Source organism: Petaurus breviceps, unplaced genomic scaffold (genome assembly GCF_028583685.1).
Source record: "Petaurus breviceps papuanus isolate PSGF00001 unplaced genomic scaffold, PetGlider_PUasm1.0 77, whole genome shotgun sequence".
NCBI classification, from domain to species: Eukaryota; Metazoa; Chordata; class Mammalia; order Diprotodontia; family Petauridae; genus Petaurus; species Petaurus breviceps.
This window is the reverse complement of record NW_027186492.1, coordinates 5,513,757-5,534,660: the sequence shown is the minus strand read 5'-3', so window position 1 is coordinate 5,534,660 and position 20,904 is coordinate 5,513,757. Positions and strand designations below refer to the sequence as shown.

The 20,904-nt window shown below is 37.9% G+C and overlaps 1 protein-coding gene across 6 annotated transcripts in view; it reads left to right on the top strand.

Annotated features, from left to right (window-relative positions):
• Nucleotides 1-2,443: 2,443 nt before the first annotated feature.
• The window catches only part of ZNF106 (zinc finger protein 106), an 85,240-nt gene continuing 66,779 nt past the window's right edge, over nucleotides 2,444-20,904 (top strand). For 2 of the 6 annotated variants that reach the window (XM_069105843.1, XM_069105842.1), the window contains exons 1-2: nucleotides 2,822-2,999; nucleotides 17,423-17,507. In XM_069105843.1, the coding sequence (XP_068961944.1) occupies nucleotides 2,824-2,999; nucleotides 17,423-17,507 (261 nt within the window). In that variant the 5' untranslated portion in view covers nucleotides 2,822-2,823. Of the gene's footprint in view, nucleotides 2,688-2,821; nucleotides 3,000-12,916; nucleotides 13,026-17,422; nucleotides 17,508-20,904 lie in introns of those variants that run through there. The other 4 variants (XM_069105838.1, XM_069105837.1, XM_069105839.1 and 1 more) reach the window with 4 other exon arrangements.

Sequence of the window (20,904 nt, the reverse complement as noted above, 5' to 3'; positions counted from 1 at the left end):
CATCAATCTTGTCAAACATGACACTGATGGGTGGCAGACTGGGCACTTCTCAGTCAGCCCTTGACTGATAGCTGACTTAGTGATGTTTCAAGCCTAAAACCACACCTCCAGGTAGCCCCCCACTGGGCTATTTCCCAGTGAATTATGGGAATACACCTTCGAAGTTGACATTAAAAGTGCATGTTCCTTTAAACACTGGCCCCACCCTAACTCCTCCCTAATCCCACCCTCTTCTCACCTGGCCAGCATAATTGACATCCTTAACTCCTTAAAAGCTATGCCTGTGTCTTCTTTAAGCTTGCAGGTCCCCTAAGGACCCTTGCCTGCTGTAAAGCGTACAATAAACTTTTACAACTCTGACTCCAAGTTGGCTTGGGCTGAATTCTTTCCAGACTGAATCACAGGCTTTCTGGTTTTAGATAAAGATTAGAGTTCCTGCTCAACCTACTGCCCTCCCTCATCAGCCTCAGGTAAACACCAGATCAAGTGGGAAGATTCAAGGGGGTTACCAGAGCCCTATACCCCATCCAGTCTGTGACGTCATTCCCCCTACTCAATAAATCCCAGTAACTCCATATTACTTCTAAGATGAACTCTGGCATTTAAGCCTTTCAAAAACTTGGCCCCAACCTACCTTTCCAACTTTCTGTCTACTCCTTTCAGAGAAGTAATTTCAGTCTAGTCAAACTGGATTCCTTACTGTTTCTCATAGATGTCACTCCATCTCTTGTTTCTGTGATTTTGCACTGGCTGTTTCTCTTGCTGGAATATATATACACCTTCCTCACTTATTTCTCCTAGGATACCTTCCTTAAAGGCTCAGATTCAATCTAGCTCAGACTCAATCTGTTTCAGATTGTTACGGCCTACTTGTCAATGCTATGGTCACAAATGCTCAGATTCCTTAAGAATCTAGCCAATAGTGAGGTTTCTTATGTTTACCCAATATGGTGAATCTTTAATGAACTTTGGTTTTTTTGGGCCAGAAAAAAAAAGAATATCTTCCTTCAAGAAACGACTCAAGGATCACCTTCTCTTTGACATCTTTTCTTATACTATCATAATTTTAGTGTTTGTATGTACGTATGTATGTATGCATACACACATGCACACATATATTTCATTTTTGTTTTTGTATTCCAACCACATAGCACAATACCTGGAACACCAGACACTTAAGTATTTTGTGATTAACTGTGAGGTGCTTCCAGGCATTTAAAATTAGTTGGTGATACAGCTTATTTCTGAGAAAATAGCACTCCATTCTCACCTCTGCCTCTTTGAAGTCCTATAATGTTTTAGAGTTCAGCTGAAATACTACTTTATACAGAACTTTCCAGATGCCCCCTTCCTTAGCTGCTGGTATCCTCCCAAATTCCTTTGTATTTGCTGGGTATTTTGTATTTACTTTTATGAATACATGTTCTTTCTCCTGATAGAGTGTAAAATTCTAGGGGCGGCCAGGTGGCTCAGCAAGTAAGAGCACCCGCTCCAGTGTAGGGATGACCTAGGGATCAAATCCGGGCTCAGATACTTAGCACCACACCCAGGAATAACTGACCATGTAACCTTGAGCAAGTTACTTAACCCCGATCCTTCTAAAAAAAGAAAGGAGTTTAAACTTCTTGTGGGACAGGACTGTTTTGTTTTTGGCTTTAAATATCCAAATCTTTAAAAAAAAATGCCTGGTCCATAAGATTACAGTTAGTAAATGCATGGTGAACCCAGGCATCATCAATGACAAAAATCTTTGGTTATGTCTAGGTTTCCCAGGTGCATATTTGCCTTTATTCTTCAGATATAGTTAGACGGCAGCCCTATGATTAATCTTTAAAGCAATTCATCCTTTGCATGCTTTCTCTCTCAAGCGTCAGGAGAGTACAAACAGCATTTCTTGTTGTGGATGAATATTAAGGACTTGGAATGTCATAGATACTTAATTGAAAAATTTCTTAGTGACTTCTGGAAGGGGGACAAGGTACACACGGTAAGTTCACTGCTAAGCCTGGGAGTAGGGTTTGTCAGGTGATTTCATTGAAATAGAGATCTCTGCTTCCTGAAAGTTCGAAGTACTCAAGTCAATCTCCAGCTACTCTTATAGAGTTGCCTGGGGGCTCTGAAAAGCTTAAATTACTTACTTGCCCAAGGTGACTAAGAACCTGTAAGTGTCCAGAAGTTGAATTTGAACCCAAATCTTGTGAACTCCAAGGTTAATTCTCAATCACCTACTCAAGAAACCTCTCGTACAATTAATTAAATGCTGCTAAATATATATTATGTACATTCCAAGTTATATGTTGGGAGATGGAGGAGGGGGAAGAACTAAAAAATGCCTTGAGTGTTTCGGTTTTTTTTTTTTTTTTGTGGGGGGGGGGAAGACCAAGGAAGACGTCAAAGGGTCTCTAAGGACTCCGCCTAGAACTGGGGCCAGGTAGGGGGCGGAGTCAGGCCAGGGAGCACAGGAGAGGACTCCAGAAGGAGAGGAAGGTGGGGACACCTGTAGAACAGGCGCTGAAAGCAAAAGTCGCCGACGTCAAGCTTTTGTCTACACCTGGCTCTATTTAAACGAAACTCCAACCTGAAGAAAGCCAGTGCCTCATACAGAAGATGCTCTTCCAAGAACCGCCTTTCCTCGCAGCTCTAACCTCTTCCCTCTTGGTTCCTTCCTGTCTTTTCTTTTTTTCCAGGTAGACTCGTCTTCGTTCCGTCCTCGCCTCCCTCTCCCCGCCCCCACCCCCTCCTTGTGCATTGTTCGCGCTCGCGTTTTTAAATAAAGCTTTTGGCAGCGCCTGGAAGCCCAAGTGAGAAGATAGCGGTGACCAAATGCGCGGGCGCAGGCGTGGCGGCTCGCGCATGCGTGGCGGCGGTGGCGGCGGGGCCCGGCGGGGAGAGAGGGTCCGGGAGCCGGCCACCGGACCCCACCGGGAGACCACGGCCGGGGGTGGTGAGGCCCTCCTCGCCAAGGCCTCGGTGGCGCGATGGAGTAAAGGAAGTCGAATGTGAGTACCGAGGGGCCGGGCGGAGTCGGCTGGGCTAGTTGAGGGAGCGGGCCGGAGCCCTTCTCCCCTTGGGGGAGCTTCCTAGTCTCCAGCATCCCCGCCTAACTCCAGCCCGGCCGGGGTCCGGTTTACGTGCCTGGCTGGACATCTTCTGCCCCCGAGGTTCAGATTTTCTGGGGTACTGTGGTGGAAAGGCAGCCCCACAGCATTGGCTCTGGGGGATCTCCGAGGCTTTGCTTCTCCTGGAAACCCAGACAGTCCCCAAAGAGCTTCTGTTTTCCCTTCTGTCATAGAGCTAAGAGAGGGGAATCTGTTCGTTTAGGGTCATGGCATCAAAGATTGAGCACTGGAAGGGACCTTAGAGGTCATCTAGTCCGACCTTCCTCATTTTACGGCGCTCCAGAGGCTAAAAGAGTGGTTTAAGTGGCAAGAATTAGAACTCAGATGCAGGTCCTTCTACACTGAATCCACTATGCACCAGGTGGCTAAACCTATGCATCTGTATCCTAATGCTCTCATTACCCTGGATCTCAGTCTGTCTTTCGAGGAGTAATTCTGGTCATTATTTTTCACGTCGCTTTTATAATCACCTTAGAATAGTTTAGCCACAGTTTCGTTTTAGGGTTGAACTTCCTGGTTGGAGATTTCATGAGAGTCTGCATTTTGCAAATGTCCACATAAGTAAGTTTCCCTAACACTTAAGTTTTAGTAACTAATTACAAGAATTAGAATGGCTATGTTGGCAAGAGCAATATAAAGAAGTTTAATAACGAAAACACATCCAGTGTAAAATCTTTCCTCCAAAAGGGATTGTTTGACTAGGACTTGAACATATCTGTGCAAAATGAAATTATGAAAGTAGTGGACTTCTAAATAGATATACTTATATGTAGTTTTTCAGTCTAGTCTCTTTGGTTTTAGCATGTAACCTTGTTTAAGGTTTGATTTTTCTTGATTCTTAGGCTATTCTGGGTTATAACTTGAGGTTACATTGCAAAGGTAAAAAGTAGGATACCCTTGACTCAATTTCCCATTGTGCTGTTTCCTTTTTGAACCGTTTAATTCTAAACCTGGTTAATTGTGAGACTTGCTATGATAATCTGTGAATAATGTGGAACTTGGATGCACTATTGTTGGTTAAATACTTTTGTCTGTAATCTGACAGCTAAGGGAGTTTTTCTCTCCTCTCCTCCCCTTTCTAGTTCTTGTGGCTCCATTTTATCATTGTTTCCTATTGGGAAGTTTCCATTTGTGTCCCCCTGGTTTACTCACTTTCCTAAACCTTTGCATTTCGATGTGCCCCTCCCTGACTATCAGTCCTCTTTCTCTATTGTTTTCTCATTTGAATGTAAACTCTTTGGTTTGAATTTGTATTCCCAGTATTTAGCATTTCTAAGCCCTTTTTCAGAGTCATAAATGCTTTTTTTTTTCAAATGATTTATATTAAGAATTGGATAAACTATTATAGCCCATAAATAGAACTGAGAAAACTCTATTTCTTCATCTGTAAAGTGAGATTTTTTTTTAATGTTCCATATTTAATTCTCATTTACTTTAACAGAATTATGTTTTCTGCAAATAGTAGCAAATTTACAATATAACAGAGATGGATGAAATGCATAAGTGTTTTAGACAAAATCTGACAAAACACTCAGGAAAAGTGGTTACAGTGTAAAAAAAATAAATGGCTTCCAAAAAAAAGTGGTTACAGTGTAAAAAAACTAGATGGCTTCCAAAATTCCTCCCAGCTCTAGTTCCATGATCCTTCTTTCTTTCATTATGACAATGACTCCTGTGTGAAAGGAACAATAAAACAAAACAGAACTCTGTGTAATTATTTTTAAAACATGTTATCCAAACACTGAGCAATATAGCAATAAAATTTGCCACAGTTTGCTCCCGGCTCTGGCGGGTCATGGAATTTATTAAACTCTTGCAAACACTTTAGGATACAGAGCCGTTAGAAGTCTGTTAATTGGGTGGCATGGGAAATGAAATAAATAAAAAACTTTCTTGTGGCTAACCTTGTTATTTTTGTGAGTTTTGCCCTTCTGGGAAAAACAAGAACTTGCTGGAGGTTATACAATTTTTGAGGCATTTTTAGTTAGCAGCTTTACACAAGTTTGTAAAACTGGGAGGAAAAAGGAATATGGATTAGCCTTAATTTAGTCAGCACATTAATTGAGCCACATATATCCTGCATTATAATAGAAGCTGTAAGGAGACAGATATAAAAAATTGTATGAGTTTGAGGGTTTAATGGAGAAAGAAAACGAATAATTAACTAGTAGTAAGAGGTCAGTGATATCATCAAGGTAGATAGTCCCATCTCTCAATTTTGACCTATAAATCTTCCCTTCATATCTTGCTTTTGAGTAAGCAAGCATTCCAGTGCTTTTTTCAATCTTGTGTTTCTGAAATACCTTTCATGCTGCTGTGCTTACCATGTATCTTTTCATTGCCCTTTGAATAACTTGTAATTTTAATTTTTTTTGGATATTGCAGAATATTCTTATTTGTAGCCATTTAGCATCAGTAAGGATTGTTAGTGGTTTTTCTTAACTTTTTTTGTTAAATATTTCCCAAGTATATGTTAACATTTTTTTAACAATCATTTTTAAAAATTTTGAGTAATGTGTTCACGAAGCATATGAAATTTGATATTAGTCACGGAGTTCTGACCTTTCAGTGGAAAGGTTAGAATTGAACTTGAGTTCAGTTCATACTTTACTTTTAATGTATGAAGAAATAGGGACCCAAAGAAGTAAGATGACATCCAAACCTAGTAGTGCCTTTGTAGTATTCTTTTTACATCAAGTCTCTTTTTACACATTCAGTATATATTTGAGTGCATAGCATATACAAGTTACTCTGGGAGATCTAAAGATGCACAAGATAAGGTTCTTACCCTAAAGAAGTCTTATAGTCTATTTAAGCTTATGCACAAATACCCATGGCATGGGGTGCTATATATGTACCAAAATGCCAGAAGAATTGTTTTAATACCGACTGTGCTAGTACTTCCCATTTTGGATCACATTGCTGGTTTGGTAAATCTTCCCTCTTCGACAGTTATAGGAAGTTAATATTTTGGAGTGAAGTCAAGAAATCCGAATCTGGAAATTGGGTAGCCTTAGGCATCATGGCCAAGAAGTGGATGGAATTACAAGAATGGTTTTCTGAGTTAAATCTTAGGAACAGAAAGAAGATCTGAAGGTGGCTTAATCCACATTAAAGATAATTAATAGTTATGCTCTGAGGAAATAAATCCAGGACTTTATGGAACTAGTGTTAAAATGAATCCAATTAGAGAGTAATAGGATCCAGTTGGATATCACAGGTCATATTATAGCTCATATAGCTTTTTGATTTAGAACTGGAAGGATTATCTAGTCCAACCCATTCATTTTAAAGATGTGTGATCTGAGGCTCAAAGAAGTTAAAATAAGTGTCAGAGCCAGCATTTAAACATGGAAGTCCTCTGATTTACTATCTAGTACTTTTGCACAATATCATGAATTAGTGAAATTGTTTAAGGGTATAGTTATGGCTGTATTATAGTGTCATGATTTAAAAGAAAGATGTTTAAGGAGAGAAACATAAAATGGAGGTCATTCTCTACTATTGTTTCTTAAGCTGGAGGCTGTAAATTGATTTTAAAATATTTTGATAACTATATTTCAATATAATTGATTTCCTTTATGGTCTTATGTATTTCATACATTTTAAAAAACATTTTGAGAAGAGTTGCTATTCGTCTGGCAGTCACTGCGAGAGGGGACCATGGCACAAAAAAGGTTAACCTGTGTTCTATACCAAGTGGAGTCTAGGGGAACAAGTGTGGCTTTTACCGTGTTTCCCCAATAATAAGACCTATCCCGAAAATAAGCCCTGCCCTTACTGTGTAAGATTCCTCTAAAATAAGCCCTCCCCCGAAAATAAGCCCTATTGAGATTGCTACTGTAGTGAAGGTGATCCCCTGCGCTACACGCTACATTACGGTACCCTCTGTATGCACCCTCCCCCCTGTGAAACCCACGCCGCGCTCCAAGCTGCATCCAATCAGAGCTGCAGCAGTGAGCTCGTCATCCTGTTCTTCCCCAGTGATTTGCTTATTGAATAAAGGTACATTTTTTTGTTCACATTTACCTGTTTATTAAAATTGCTGTCAATGTTCATTAAAATAAGCCCTCCCCTGAAAATAAGCCCTCTGGTGTTTTTCTGTCCAAAAAACTTAATAAGACAGTGTCTTATTATCGGGGAAACACGGGTATCACATTGCCCTTGACCAAAGTCATTTGGCCCTGACTAGCTTCGGTCCTGTTTCTGCTCTCCTTTCCCCAGTCTTTCACACTTCTTAGAACTGTCCACCAAGGAAGGCATCTCACCTCTTTCTGTGGCATGAATTACCCCCCATACAGTTTTTTCCTCCTGTTTTCACATAACCTAAGACATTATGCTAGTTATGCTTGTGTAAGAAACAAGGGAAAGTGGTAGACTTAACTACTTTGCAATATGACACAGCAAATTATTTTTTATTAAAATTTTATTTTTATTATTGATTTAATTGCCAGCACAAATATTTCAGTGTGCAAAGAACAAAAAAGGATTATATATAAACCTGAACACCAATTTAAAGATAAGATTTATCTTTAAATTAGATTTAACAAAGTTAGTAACATATTTTCTCTGAACTTTTTATTTTATTCTTTCGTTTTGTTTTGTTTTTAGAGGGGATAAGGCAAGGCAGTTGGGGTTAAGTGACTTGTCCAAGGTTATACAGTAAGTGTGTCAGGTACATGAGATGGATTTGAACTCAGGTCCTACTGACTCCAGAATCAGTGCGGTATTCACTGTACCATTTAGCTTCCCCATCTTTGTATTTTTAATAGTTGTTTTTCCCCTCTGCATCTTTATTTCTACTTTCCCTCCCCTGACCCAAGCTCTCATTTGGTACACATCAATATATTGGACATGTGAAAATGTCTCATTCCTTAGCTTTATACTATTACCTCTCTCTGCCAAGAGCCAGGAAGTATGCTATGCTTCATAATCAATTTTCTGAGGTCTTTCAGAATTGTTTCCTTTTACCTTATTTGGTCATTATGTAAATTGTTTTCCTGTTCACCATTTTTACTGATAAAGAAGTTTATGGGACCGCTAGGTGGCACTGTGAGTAAAGTGCTGGCCCTGGAGTCAGGAGGACCTGAGTTCACATGTGGCCTCAGACACTTAACACAAACACAAAAACTAGCCATGTGATCTTGGGCAAGTTACTTAACCCTAATTGCCCTCCAAAAGGCCAAAAAAAAAAGTATGTAAATCTTTACAAGTTTCTTTGAATCCTTCATCTTTTTTTTTTTTTTACAGCACAATGTTATTCCACTACATTCCTGTACCACAGTTTGTTTAGCCACTTCACATTTGAGGAGTACCCACTTTTTCCCCAGTTCTTTGCTACAACAAAAATTGCTACTATAAATGTTTTTGTAAATAGGGATCCTTTCTCTTGAGTCAAAGCGAATTCTAAGTATTTTGTACCTTTATGTAATGCTTGGGATTGATCTGGACATTTAATCCTATGTAGATTTTAATGACTTCTTTTTAGCTGATAAAATTATTCACTAAAAGCTTAATCTCAAAACAAATGTAATAAAACTAACTCCATTGTTCTTAACCCCTATGCAGCTAGGTGGTGCAGTAGTGAGAACTGTGGGCCTGCAATTAGGAAGACTCAAATTCAGATGTAGCCCCAGACACCTAATAGTTTTGTAGTACTAGGCAAATCACTATCCTCTCTTGTTTGTTGATAACAGAGCGCCTACCTTCCAGGGTTGTTGTGAGGATCAAATAAGATATTTTTAAAGAGTTCCTTGCACATAGTAGGCACTTAATAAATCCTTGCTTCCCTCCTTCCAGAATGTTTGTAAAGTGCATATAACAAATTACATAGGATTACAGAGGAAACCAATTATATTTAAAGATGAAAATTTTGGGGGGGGGTAATGGACTACAGATTGTGAAATCCTGTTCTAACTAGAATCTAACTAAATAGAGCTTTCAATTAACTAGACTTTTTAAAAAGTTACATCTTCTAATAGAAAATAAAAAATCACAACTCAAAACTTGATAAAAATATAGTTGGTTTTTAGTTAAGGTTATTTCTAGGGTGTGTTTTAAGGCCAGTGTATGTTGAGTCCAATCTACATTGTACTGTGGAGATACATATGTCTATGTGTGTATTTATAAAATGGTCAGAATAATGAATATGAAAGGCTACTGGAACCTCAGTCATCAAAATGGAATTAAAATATTTTCATAAGCCGTATTTGCCAACCCAGGAAAACACACTTTTGCTATCTAGAACCATAAAAAAACAAGTTGTTAACATAGAATTTTTTCAAGAGCTGACATTTTTTTTCTCCCTTGAAAGCACCAAGATATTTTTAATTTTAACTAGTTTGGATAGAAATTAATATTACTCATCTCTCTGCCTTCTTTAATGATTTTCAGTGAATACTATTTAACCTTTTCATGGGGTTATCATTTATTTTTGCCATTCTGTAACATAATACCCTTGAGTTGTTTATATAGAATAGCTATCATTTTTATAGTGGCTACTGTGTGCCAGACACTGTGCTAAATGCTTTAAATATTATTTCATTTGATCCTCACAGCAACCCTGCCAATTGGCTGTTGGCTGTTGTTACTACCTGTATTTTACATTTGAGGAAATTGAAGCAAACAAAAGTTAAGTGACTTGCCGAGGTTCACAGAGCTATGATGTGTCAGAGGCTTCATTTAAATTTGGTTCTTCCAGATTCCAGGTTCAGCTCTATCCATTGAACCACCTAGTTGCTTCCATTTATAAGTATGCATTTGTGTGTGTATGTATTTTCCCCTATGCTAAATGGCCCCTTTGAGCTATGCTTATTCTCTTTTTTATTAGGTAACTTTCCCTTCATTTTCCTTGTTTCCTTGCTAAAGGTTGGTAGTGACTTGGAAAGAAATTTCTAGCGAAGTGGCCCAGGTACTTCTTCTTGATCCTAGGCTGCTTAACATTTTTATTAATAATTTAAGCCTAAATGCTCATCAGATTTGCAGATGAAAAAAAGCTGTGAGAGTTAGTTATAGGTTAAATGGTAAGATCCAAAAAGGCAAAAACAGGGGTGGAGAACATGACATATAATAGAAGGAAAATTTAATAGAACTAAATGTAAAGTTCTACATTTGACTAAAATCGTTAGCTTTAGGAACCGTATAAGATCTGGGAAGTTGGCAACAAGTTTGTTTGAAAAATAGCTGGAGTGTTTAATGACAAAGCTTAGTGTGAGTCACCAATTTAACTTATACATCAGTACTTTGAATACAAAACTAATGTAGAGAGGCATCACATTCAGAACCTAGGTGATGATAATCACATTGTCTTTTCTGGTGTGTTGCATTCAATTCTGGGCACATTATATTTTATTTTTATCAGCACTCTTCTGATGGGGTACCTGGAGTCTAAATCAATTTGTAAAACCAGTTTGTACAATTGTAACTTGCAATTTGTATTGTAAAATTGTAATCTGTAAAATCCCTTTCCCAGCCTCAAACTCTGCCCCTTTCCCCTATCTGAACTCTGCCTAGGCAACAACTTGTAACTCCTTTGTTCTTACTTAATCTCTTCATGTCTCCTCTGGTCTGGCCCAAATGTCATCTAAACTATTTATGCACTAAAGTCACAAGTTCCTCTTGGTCAGCTCTAACCTTTATCTATGCACTGAAGACCCTTCCGTCTGGTGAGCCCTGACAATGGCAACCCTACCCTTTAAAAGTAAAAGCATGTACCCCTCTCACTCCAAGGTCCCCTAAAGGACTCTTGCCCAAGAAGCCTAACAATAAACTAATACAACTCTCGCTCCAATTAAGCCTAAGACCTTGAATTCTTTCCAGACACTATTGCAAGTTTTCTTGTCTTAGATAAGATCAGAATTTCTGCTGAACCTAGAGGGAGCTATCCCTCATCACTTCTTCTTTTCTTTCTTATAATATTTTTATTAATATCTTTCATTTTTACACCATTCTTATTTCTCATGTCTCTTCCCTTCCCCACTTCTTATGTACTCCTCATTGAATCATTCTGAGCACATTTTAAGATACACATTCAGGCACTTGGAGAGCAACCAGAAGAGGTTGACCAGGATGGATGGTGAAGGCTCTCAAGACCATGCTTTATAAAGTTTAGGTGTAGAAACTGAGGATGTGAAATCTGGAAAAAAGAAGGTTTAGGGAGGACATAATTGGTGTCTTATACTTAAAAGGCCTGGATGAAAGAGGGATTAGACTACTGTTTTGCTTGTACCCCCAAATCAAAACTAGAAGCTATAGGTGGATATTTTAGAGAGGCATATTTAGCTTCCATGTAAAGAAAAATTTCCCAGCAATTAGAGCTGCCCCAAAGTGGAATGGGCTGTCTTGGGAGTTGTAGTTGGGTCTTCTCTAGAGGTCTTCAGGGATAGAATGGAGTTGGGATTGTTGTAGATGATTCTTGTTCAGGTATGGGTTGAACTACATGGTGTTGTCTGAAATCTCTATGATTCTTCCTTTGACAGTATGCCTTCCTAGTACTATTATGATTTGTTCCAGATACCCAGGCTTATCAGAATTGTGTGTAACATAACTAGTGAACTCTGGATGAGGGTCTTCCCTTCTCAATTACTTCTGGACTCAATTTAATTAGACTTTCAGGTATCTGAATTCTAGATTGGTAAAACTGTTATTGGAATAATATTTTATAAAAAAATTTTCATTGTAATACTGTTCTTGAAACAGAGTAGAACTCCCTAATTAAGGAAAAAATATAATTAAAAAGATTGTTTTTGCATTTCCCTTATATCCCTCCCAGAGAACTAGAACAAGCAAAGGGAAGGGAAAAAAAAATCAAACCTGTTGATTCAGTGTTTTATACCCCTGGACCCTCTGCTGCCAAAGACTGGAGAATGGTTTGGCCAGACTATTGTTAGGGATTACTAGAGAGATCTACATGTTATGCTTTACATTATTTTTTAAATTTAAATTTTATTTACTCCTTTTGTGTGTATATTCTCTACATCCCCTTGAGCCTTCCTCTGTAACAAAGAGAACAATTATTCAAAACTAACCCATGCTGAGACTGCTTTTGACACAATCCACACTTGATCTCCTGTCTGAGGAAAGGAGGGTGGTGGTACCCAGACCTTCTTGGGGCCCGATGCTTTTTTCCTATTTGTCCTCCTGGTATAGATTACTTAAAACCTTATTGTATTTCCTCTGATTCTTTTAGCTCACATTTTTGTAGTCATCATACATATTATTTTCCTTGTTCTCACTTCACTGTGCATTAATTTCTGCAAGCTTTCTTGTGTTCCTCTAAATTCCTCATTCATAATTTTTTACTGTTGAATACTATTATATTCATATGCCAAAATTTGTTCACTTATTCCCTAATGTGCATCTAGTTTATTTCCAGTTATTGACCACCACAAAAAGCACTTCTATGAATATTTTGGCGTATATGAGACCTTTATTCGTTCTGTCTTTGACCTTCTTGTGAACTTCCATTGGACTTTAATATCATTCATGCTTATTTCCCAGAAATAGATGGACCTTCTACGTTTTGTGTGTTTTTGTTTGGTCTTGACAAAATAAATCTGCTCTACTAAGGCATTTGGCAGGCAAGTACCCTTTGTCTGGTTCTCAAAAGAGTTTAGTTTTAGGCTACGGGTAACTGGCTTCCAAGGTTTGGTTTGGTTGCTGTCATGAAGGGCTGGGATTTGGATCCATTTTAAGTTTAATATCCCTTTCTCCTTAACAGGTCAACTCATGTCTAGTGGCTTTTCTGTTTGGTTGTGGATGGGCAATGTGGATGGACACTCTTATTTATTCAACAGGCAGGTCCTTTTCTTCAAGTTGGCATTGGAATTGGAGGAATACAAGATACACATACAGTTGCCGTAATGCAGACTAGAATATCAGCTTTTGAGAGATAGAGTGCTATGGAAGGCAATATTTTTTAGTAGTAACTAATTTTTAGGATAAAATCATACTTGAGCTTTAATGGCAATGTCAATGAAATGAAAAAGAAAGTAAAAAGTGAGAGTAGGAAAGGAGATGGAGATATATTTGGCTGTATGCTTCTCCAAAAAGTTTTACCTTATTCCAGTGTTTTAAGCATTTATGCTCCCAATACTTTAGGATTTTTAAGTTTAGCAATCACTTCCTAAGATTATAACACCTCTTAGTAGATCTAATTTATTACAGACATGGAGAGAGGTATGTGGAAAGGTAGTCCCTCATCTTTATTGGTCTATGAGTTATTTTAAAATTTAAAAGCAAGTGTAGCCATTTGCTTAACTTCAGTTGTATATTCCCTCAGCATCAAAGGAGTTCCATACATGATGTTTCTATATACTTTATATTTTTATATATTTAATATGTATTTTTATATGGTTCTTCAGCATCTTAAACTATTCCTTCCAAAATGAATCTTAGCAGTACTACTAGTTATAATTTTTCTTAATATTCATGCTTGCTACCTGTTTTTTGTGCTTCTTTGTTAATTTTTATAGTTAGTCAACAAATAATTTATTAAGCCAGCAGTACTAGGCACTGGAAATACAAAGGAAGGCAAAAACACACTCTAGTCTCAAAAAGTTCTGCAATCTGGTGGGGGAGACAGCTTTCAAACAGCTGTGTTCAAACAAGATGTACACAGGTCATCATAGGGAACATGAAAGCATTAAAATGAATTGGGAAAGGCTTCTTATAGAAGGTGAAATTTGTAGGAAGATGTGAAGGAAACCAGGAAGTCAAGTTGGAGGGTGAGGATAATGTGCAAAAAATTGTACATGTAAGCTATATAGTGAAATAACCTGCAAAAAATGAGAGTTGAATTGTCTTGAAGGAAGCATCTTATTTGAGAGACTGGATTAAAGAACATTTTTTAAAAATGTATTTTTCTTTGTTATGAATTTAAGAAACAAACATTTCCACATATAAAGAATAGAAAAGAATATTATATATGAAACAACTTCTGTTGCATAGTTTGACTTAAAACTACCCTGCTGGGGTGGCTGAGTGGTGCAGTGAATAGAGCACTGGCCCTGGAGTCAGGAGAACCTGAGTTCAAATCCGGCCTCAGACACTTAACACACAAACACATACACAAGAGTGTGACCTTGGGCAAGTCACTTAACTGCAATTGTCCTACCTTCCCCCCTACAAAAAGCAAAAAAATAAAAACAATAAAACCACCCTACTTATTTGTGTTCCCTTCTGGACTTTCTTCTGTAATTTCTTTACTATTTCATTGATACTTCATTATCCTTTTGAACTTTGAAAAATATCCACCTGTCTTTTATAGATTGCCCTTTATTTCCTGAGAACAGGGGTCTGCAAACTAGTCTGTGGATTGAGCTTGCTGTCTGTTTTTGTATGGCTCATGAGCTAAGAATGGTTTTACATTTTAAAATGCAGTATTTAAATAAATGAAATATTTAAAATATACTACATGCACAAATAAGTTTGTACAAAATAAATACAGGGGGCAGCTAGGCCGAACAGTGAATAGAGCACTGGCCCTGTAGTCCGAAGGACCTGAGTTTAAATTTGACCTCACATACTTAACACTTATTAGATGTGTGACCTCAGGCAAGTCACTTAATCCCAACTGCCCTGCCTTCCCCCCCTCCAAAACGCAAACTACAAGATGATTTTGGAGGAGGTGTAGAAGCAGCTGGATATTCTGCCCAAACTTAGGTAGGAGAAAGCATTTGGCAAAGAAAAAATTACACAAAGCCAGTCAACACAATTTGGGTAGTTTGCAGTATTCCACACCTGCAATCTAAAATAAATATGTACTCTTTAGGATGGTTGTATATATGCCAGTGCAATGTGAGTCATATTTATGTAAGTACTGTAATGTTTGACATAGTTGGTAAATATAATAGCAAATGTCTCTTCTGGCTTGGAAATAATGTTTCTTTAAGCCACCTTTGGGCTTGTGGCTTATCTTGTTGTTTATAGATCTTCTATACCTCTGCTAATGTTTCCAGTTGGCATCACAGTTAAGCCTACTTTTTCTTTAGGTTATCATCCTTTTGTTGTGGTAAAGTAACAATCACATTTGTGTTCTAGTTCTGGTTCTGTCACTTAATCACTTGTTTTGTCTGGACTTTATTAAATTTCCCTGTAAAGTGGAAGGGGTTGGGCTAGATCAGGGGTTCCTAATTTTTTTTTTTGGTATCCTGAACCCCTTTTGTATCTTCGGACGCCTTTTCAGAATTTTAAAAAATGCATTAAACCAAATATATAAGAAGATGAAGGAAACCAATTATATTGAAATAGTTATAACAATATTTACAAAACAAGTTCAAGTACCCCATATTAGAGAATTTTATTTGGAAGTTAATGTATTATGAGATTTGTTGATGAATGAATGCCTTTTTTCTCTATGCTGCCATCAATTCTGATGGGGACATGATAGTCTAAAGCAGTTTATATTAATTCAGCATATTCTTTTTTCCCTGAAGGTAGAACAGAGCCACATTGTAACTAGATGAAACTGCTATGGCTACTTTGACAATCTCACATTAGCCAAAAGGCCACAATGATTTATTTAGCAAATAATTATTGAACCTCTGCCATGTGCATGGTATTAGACCCTGTGGGAGATTCAAAGACCAGACATGTTTCCTCTTTATAAAAGATAAGTAAATGCACATGGACAGGTGATTGCACAGGTGTCGGTTAGCTTAAGAGTGACTCGGCCTGCCATTTTTTATACCCTTTTTTTTTTTTTTTGAGCAATTGGGGTTAAGTAACTTGCTCAAGGTTACACAGCCAGTTATTTCTGCGTGTGGTGGTAAGTATCTGAGCCTGGATTTGATCCCAAGTCATCCTGACTCTGGGGCCGGTGCTCTTACTCACTATGCCACCTGGCCACCCCTCTTATACCCTTTTTATAGGTGAAAGAGCTAATGTTCTCTGAAGGGAAATAACTTTCTCTGGATGGTGAAGTAAGAAAGGTTCATGACAGTGATGACTTTTGAAGAGCTGGGCCTTTAAGGATAGAGAGGACTTGGTGAGGCAGAACTGATGAGTAGGGAGGGCATTCCATGCATTTGATGACATTGAAAGAGAGTTCCAATCATGGTGTCATGGGAGGTACCTTAGAAATTGGGGAGTTCAACTCCCTCATTGAATGGATGGGAAAACTGAGGCCTACATGTGTAAAGTAACTTAGGGCTAAGATCACACAGGTAATTGAAGTGGCAGAGAGAGTATTTGAACCTGTATCTTTTGATTCTAAATCCAGTGCTCTTTGTACTATACTGTGCTGCTTTCATGAAAAAAAAGCATGTTGTTTTTAAAGGAGAGTTTGCTTTTAACAGTAATTAGTATCCTGTAACCTCACAGCCCTTTAAAAACACCTAGTGCCCCTTTTATGTAGTGTAATATTATAACTAACTGATAGCAAAATCTCAGGTATTATGTAGTTATTAAATAGTGGACTAACCTGTGCATTCAGCCATGTTCTCCTATACAAATAAGTATATTTTAGAGAAACTGACTAGACTTCCAGATTGTCCAGGAAAATACTGTATTTCACCTTCTCATGTCCATTAGCTTGTGGTCTCGGATCTTTTCTTATTGCTAGAATATTATAGAACTGTGGTATAGGAAGTCCAATTTCCCTATACTCCCACCACCACCCCTTTGTTTTTAGAAGACTAGCTAGTCAGACAATGGAAGGAGGAGCAATATTGGTGACTATTAGGGAATAAATGAGTAAAGATAAAGAAACAGTGATAAAGTGGCACAGAAATAGACAGCTGAACTTTTCTATATTGGGATGTCTGTCTTGGGTCATGGCAGCAGTGGGGTGTTCAGTGAGAGCTGGAGTAGGGTAATTTATGCTTCTGTTAGCTAGTCGTACCTTCTTTGTTGCCTGGAACATAGAGTCTAAGCCTTGAAGGGGAACCACTTTTCTTTAATGTAACATTGAGATCCATCTCCTAGGAGACTTGGGTTATGGTGAGGAAAAGGAATGGAAGGACTTTAAAGAGGACCTCTGCTGTGGAGAGATGCAGTTGGGGTTTGGAGGAAGAAGCATTTCTGTACAGTGTACCTCTGGATCCTAGGAGGGAGTGAAAGTGGAGAATGTACTTGAGGGAATCACCAGGATCTCTGAGACAGGAGTTTTTCTCTACTTGGCCCTGTCTCATCAAGCATTGTGGCCTTTTGGCTAATGTGAGGTTGTCAAAGTAGCCATACCAGTTTTATCTAGTCACAATGTGGCTCTGTTCTACCTTCAGGGAAAAAAATCAAGCATGGTTATTTGAGTCTTCTAAGAAGACATTAATGCTAAAGGAATACTGATTGTTACCTCTTTATTGCAGGCAAGGTATGAGGTCTTCTGCTCCAGTCACTATGGTACGAGAACGAAAATGTATATTGTGTCATACTGTATACAGCTCAAAAAAGGTAATGATGGGAGAATAAGAATCTTAATTTTCAAGGTTTATCCTTTTCAGAGTTACTATGTGTGTATACATATATTCTCCATTAAATTCCTTCTGATACCAGGTCCTACTTAGCTAGTTTTTTTCTTTTTTTTTTTCTTTTTGGAAGGACAATTGGGGTTAGGTGACTTGCCTGAGGTTACACGGCCAATTTTTTGTGTTAAGTGTCTGAGGCCAGATTAGCGAGTTTTTTAATAGAAGGGAAGAAGGAGAAAGGATAGTGTGAGCAAGAAAGTATATAGTATATTATGAAGAACATTAAGGAAACTGCCCTGACTAAAAAAATGAAGGTTGTTTAGAGAGCAGTAGAAAGTAAGGTTAGATATAGAATCAGTAGAAGAAAGCTTCCTATCTTCAGACTGAGTGAAGAGTTTGAAAGAATCTAGTAGTGAATCTCTTTTCTTATGTAGATCATTGGTGCATAACAAAATTAACAGGTATATAAAAGTTTGGGGGAAGAAAGATTTTAAAAAATCTGTGTAGGGGCAGCTAGATGGCACAGTGAATAGAGTATCAGCCTTGTAATTAGGAGATACTGAGTTCAAATCTAGCCCCAGATACTTGACACTAGCTGTGTGATCCTAGGCAAGTCACTTAACCCCAATTGCCTTGCCTCCCCTCCCATGTGTGCTTAGGAGTATGTGTATATACAAACATGTATATACACATGCACACAGATGTATCATGCATATTAAGAATTTTAATTCATCGTCTCTTGACTTAGAGTTGACGCTAGGTTCTTGAAGGTTATGCCAATGGAATTTGAGCTCTGACACTTTTTACCAAATTAAAGTGGTGTGAGGAGTGTTAAATCCTTTCAGCAAATGTGGCTAACCCTAAATGCCTTGTTACTAGGAGCTTAGCCACTGAATGATGAATTCTGTGGCCATTGCACTCAAGAAACACAGATAAAGCACATTTAAAAATTTATAAACAAGATATGGAAGCTATTCAGGTTTTTGGTATAGTGTGGGTATACTGTCCTGCTTTCACAGGCATACAACAGTGCGATTAGCACCGCAGCTCTGTAGACCTTCAGTTTGGTAGTTCGTCTAATACCTCTTCTCTCCCATACTTTCCTTTGGAGTCTCCCAAACACTGAGCTAGCTCTGGCAATGCATGTATCAACCTCATTATCAATCTGTACATCCCTGGAAAGTATTCTGCCAAGGTAAGTGAACTTCTCCACAGCGTTCCAAACTTCTCCATTTGCTGTAACCAGTGGTTCCATGTATGGATGGTGTGGGGTGGCTGATGGAACACCTGTTTTCTTGGTGTTAATTGTTAGGCCTAAATTAGCACAAGCAGCAGAGAACTGATCCATACTTTGTTGTATCTCAGCTTTGGAGGCTGCACTGAGTGCACAATCATCTGGGGACAGAAAATCATACACCAACACTTGGGTCTTTCCACTTTGGTCTTAGAGGCTTGTAGCTTTTTCAAGTTGAAGAATTTACTATCAGTGGGGTAGCTGACCTTAATGCTGTGTTCATCCTTATTGAAAGCATTTGACAACATGGCTGAAAACATCATGCTAAAAAGCATGGGAGCAAGCATACAACCATGTTTCACTACATTGGTGACTGAGAAGGAACCAGAGTATAGTCTATTATCTAGAACCCAGGCAAGCATGCCGTCCTGAAATTGATGTATGTTGCTGATGAACTTCTCCAAGCAACCAAATTTTGACATAATTTTCCATAAGCCTATAGATATACAGAGAGTAAAAACATATAATAAAATACAATAAATACAAAAACAAATATCTACATGTTTTTGGTTTTATATTATGACCATTTTTTAATAGGTGGGTAGAATGAAGGGATGGGGGAAATGGAATGTGAAATTGATGAACATACAGGGGTATGCACATAGGTATATTTATGTGCCTTTGGAGTAGCATTGGATTTGGAGTAAAATATGACTTAATTAAAGTCTATTCTTGTTTTACTAACTTGTATGACCCTGAACAAGTCACTTTTCATCTCTGTTTCAAAATTTCCACATCTATAAATTGAAGAGATGGGATCAAATAAAATTCCAACTTTTATATTTCATGATTCTGGGATTCTGTGGTGTTATACTGCCACTTTTTGCATTATCTCACTTCTAAACATAAATGTAGCTCTCACCTCTTCATATTTAGTGCAGAGGTCTTAGAAAATTAAATTGAAGGATTGAGTCTCTTCACCTTGGCTACAGCAAGCCATTGAAGGTTTTAAACAGGCCACTAGTATGATAATACAGTGTTTTGAAAAGATTAATGATATGTTAAAATTAGTTAGATGGGAGGGGGGAGGTAAAGGTCCCTGTAAAGGGAGACAGAGAGCAGTGCTAAATATTGTTATGACATACTAACTTGTTTGCATGCTCCTAAAACATTTCCCTCCCCATTCAATTATTTCTCTTAAAATATAATGGGTGGGGTTGTTTTTTTTTTTGCCCTTTTTTGTGTGTGTGGGGTGGTTAGAAGGGGAAAGGAGAGTGGTTCTGGTCATAATTGAGCCATTAATATTTTCCAAACTGTTTTGACAGCATAATTATACCTCTGTATCCATATGCTAATGAGGCATGATTTCTTACTTAATGCTTTCTTACATAGTTTGTCAAAATAAGACATACCTGTAAACTCTTTTTTTTTCCTTTTTTGGAGGGCAGTTGGGGTTAAATGACTTGCCCAGAGTCACATGGGCTAGTAAGTGTGTCAAGTGTCTGAGGTCAGATTTGAACTCAGGTCCTCCTCATTCCAGGGTTGGTGCTCTATTCAGTGCACCACCTAGCCGCCCATACCTGTAAACTCTTGACAAATTTAAATTAGTCTTTTTGTACATATATAGGCATTTATTTTTTTTTTATTTCAATTCCAGTGAAAATCTAAATGTCATGTGACAAAACAATTTCTCTCTCTTTCCAGATGGCCAAAGCCATAGTTTTGAGACTTTTTCATCTCAGCATCCACACTCTTAAAAAATTATCAAGAATCCCAAACAACTTCTACTTATGGTGGTTATATTTGCAGATATATATTGTATTACAAACTAAAAATCTTAGTATTTTATGAAGATAGTTTTGACCTTGTAGGACCCCTAAAAGAATCTTGGGGACATCCAGGGATGGGAACCTCAGACCTTATGTTGAGTAAATTCTGTACAGTGAATAACCTTTATATTATAAATGTTTTTCATTATATATAAACCATCCATAATTGACAATTTTGTGTATACATAGGCATTTATAATTCTTTAGATTTTGTTTGTTTAGCATGTGGCAACAGTATTCCTAAATCACTTACCAAAGCCAAATAATCCAAATTTTGATGAGGAAGTGAATATATGTTTTATAAGTCCTTCTTTTCCATT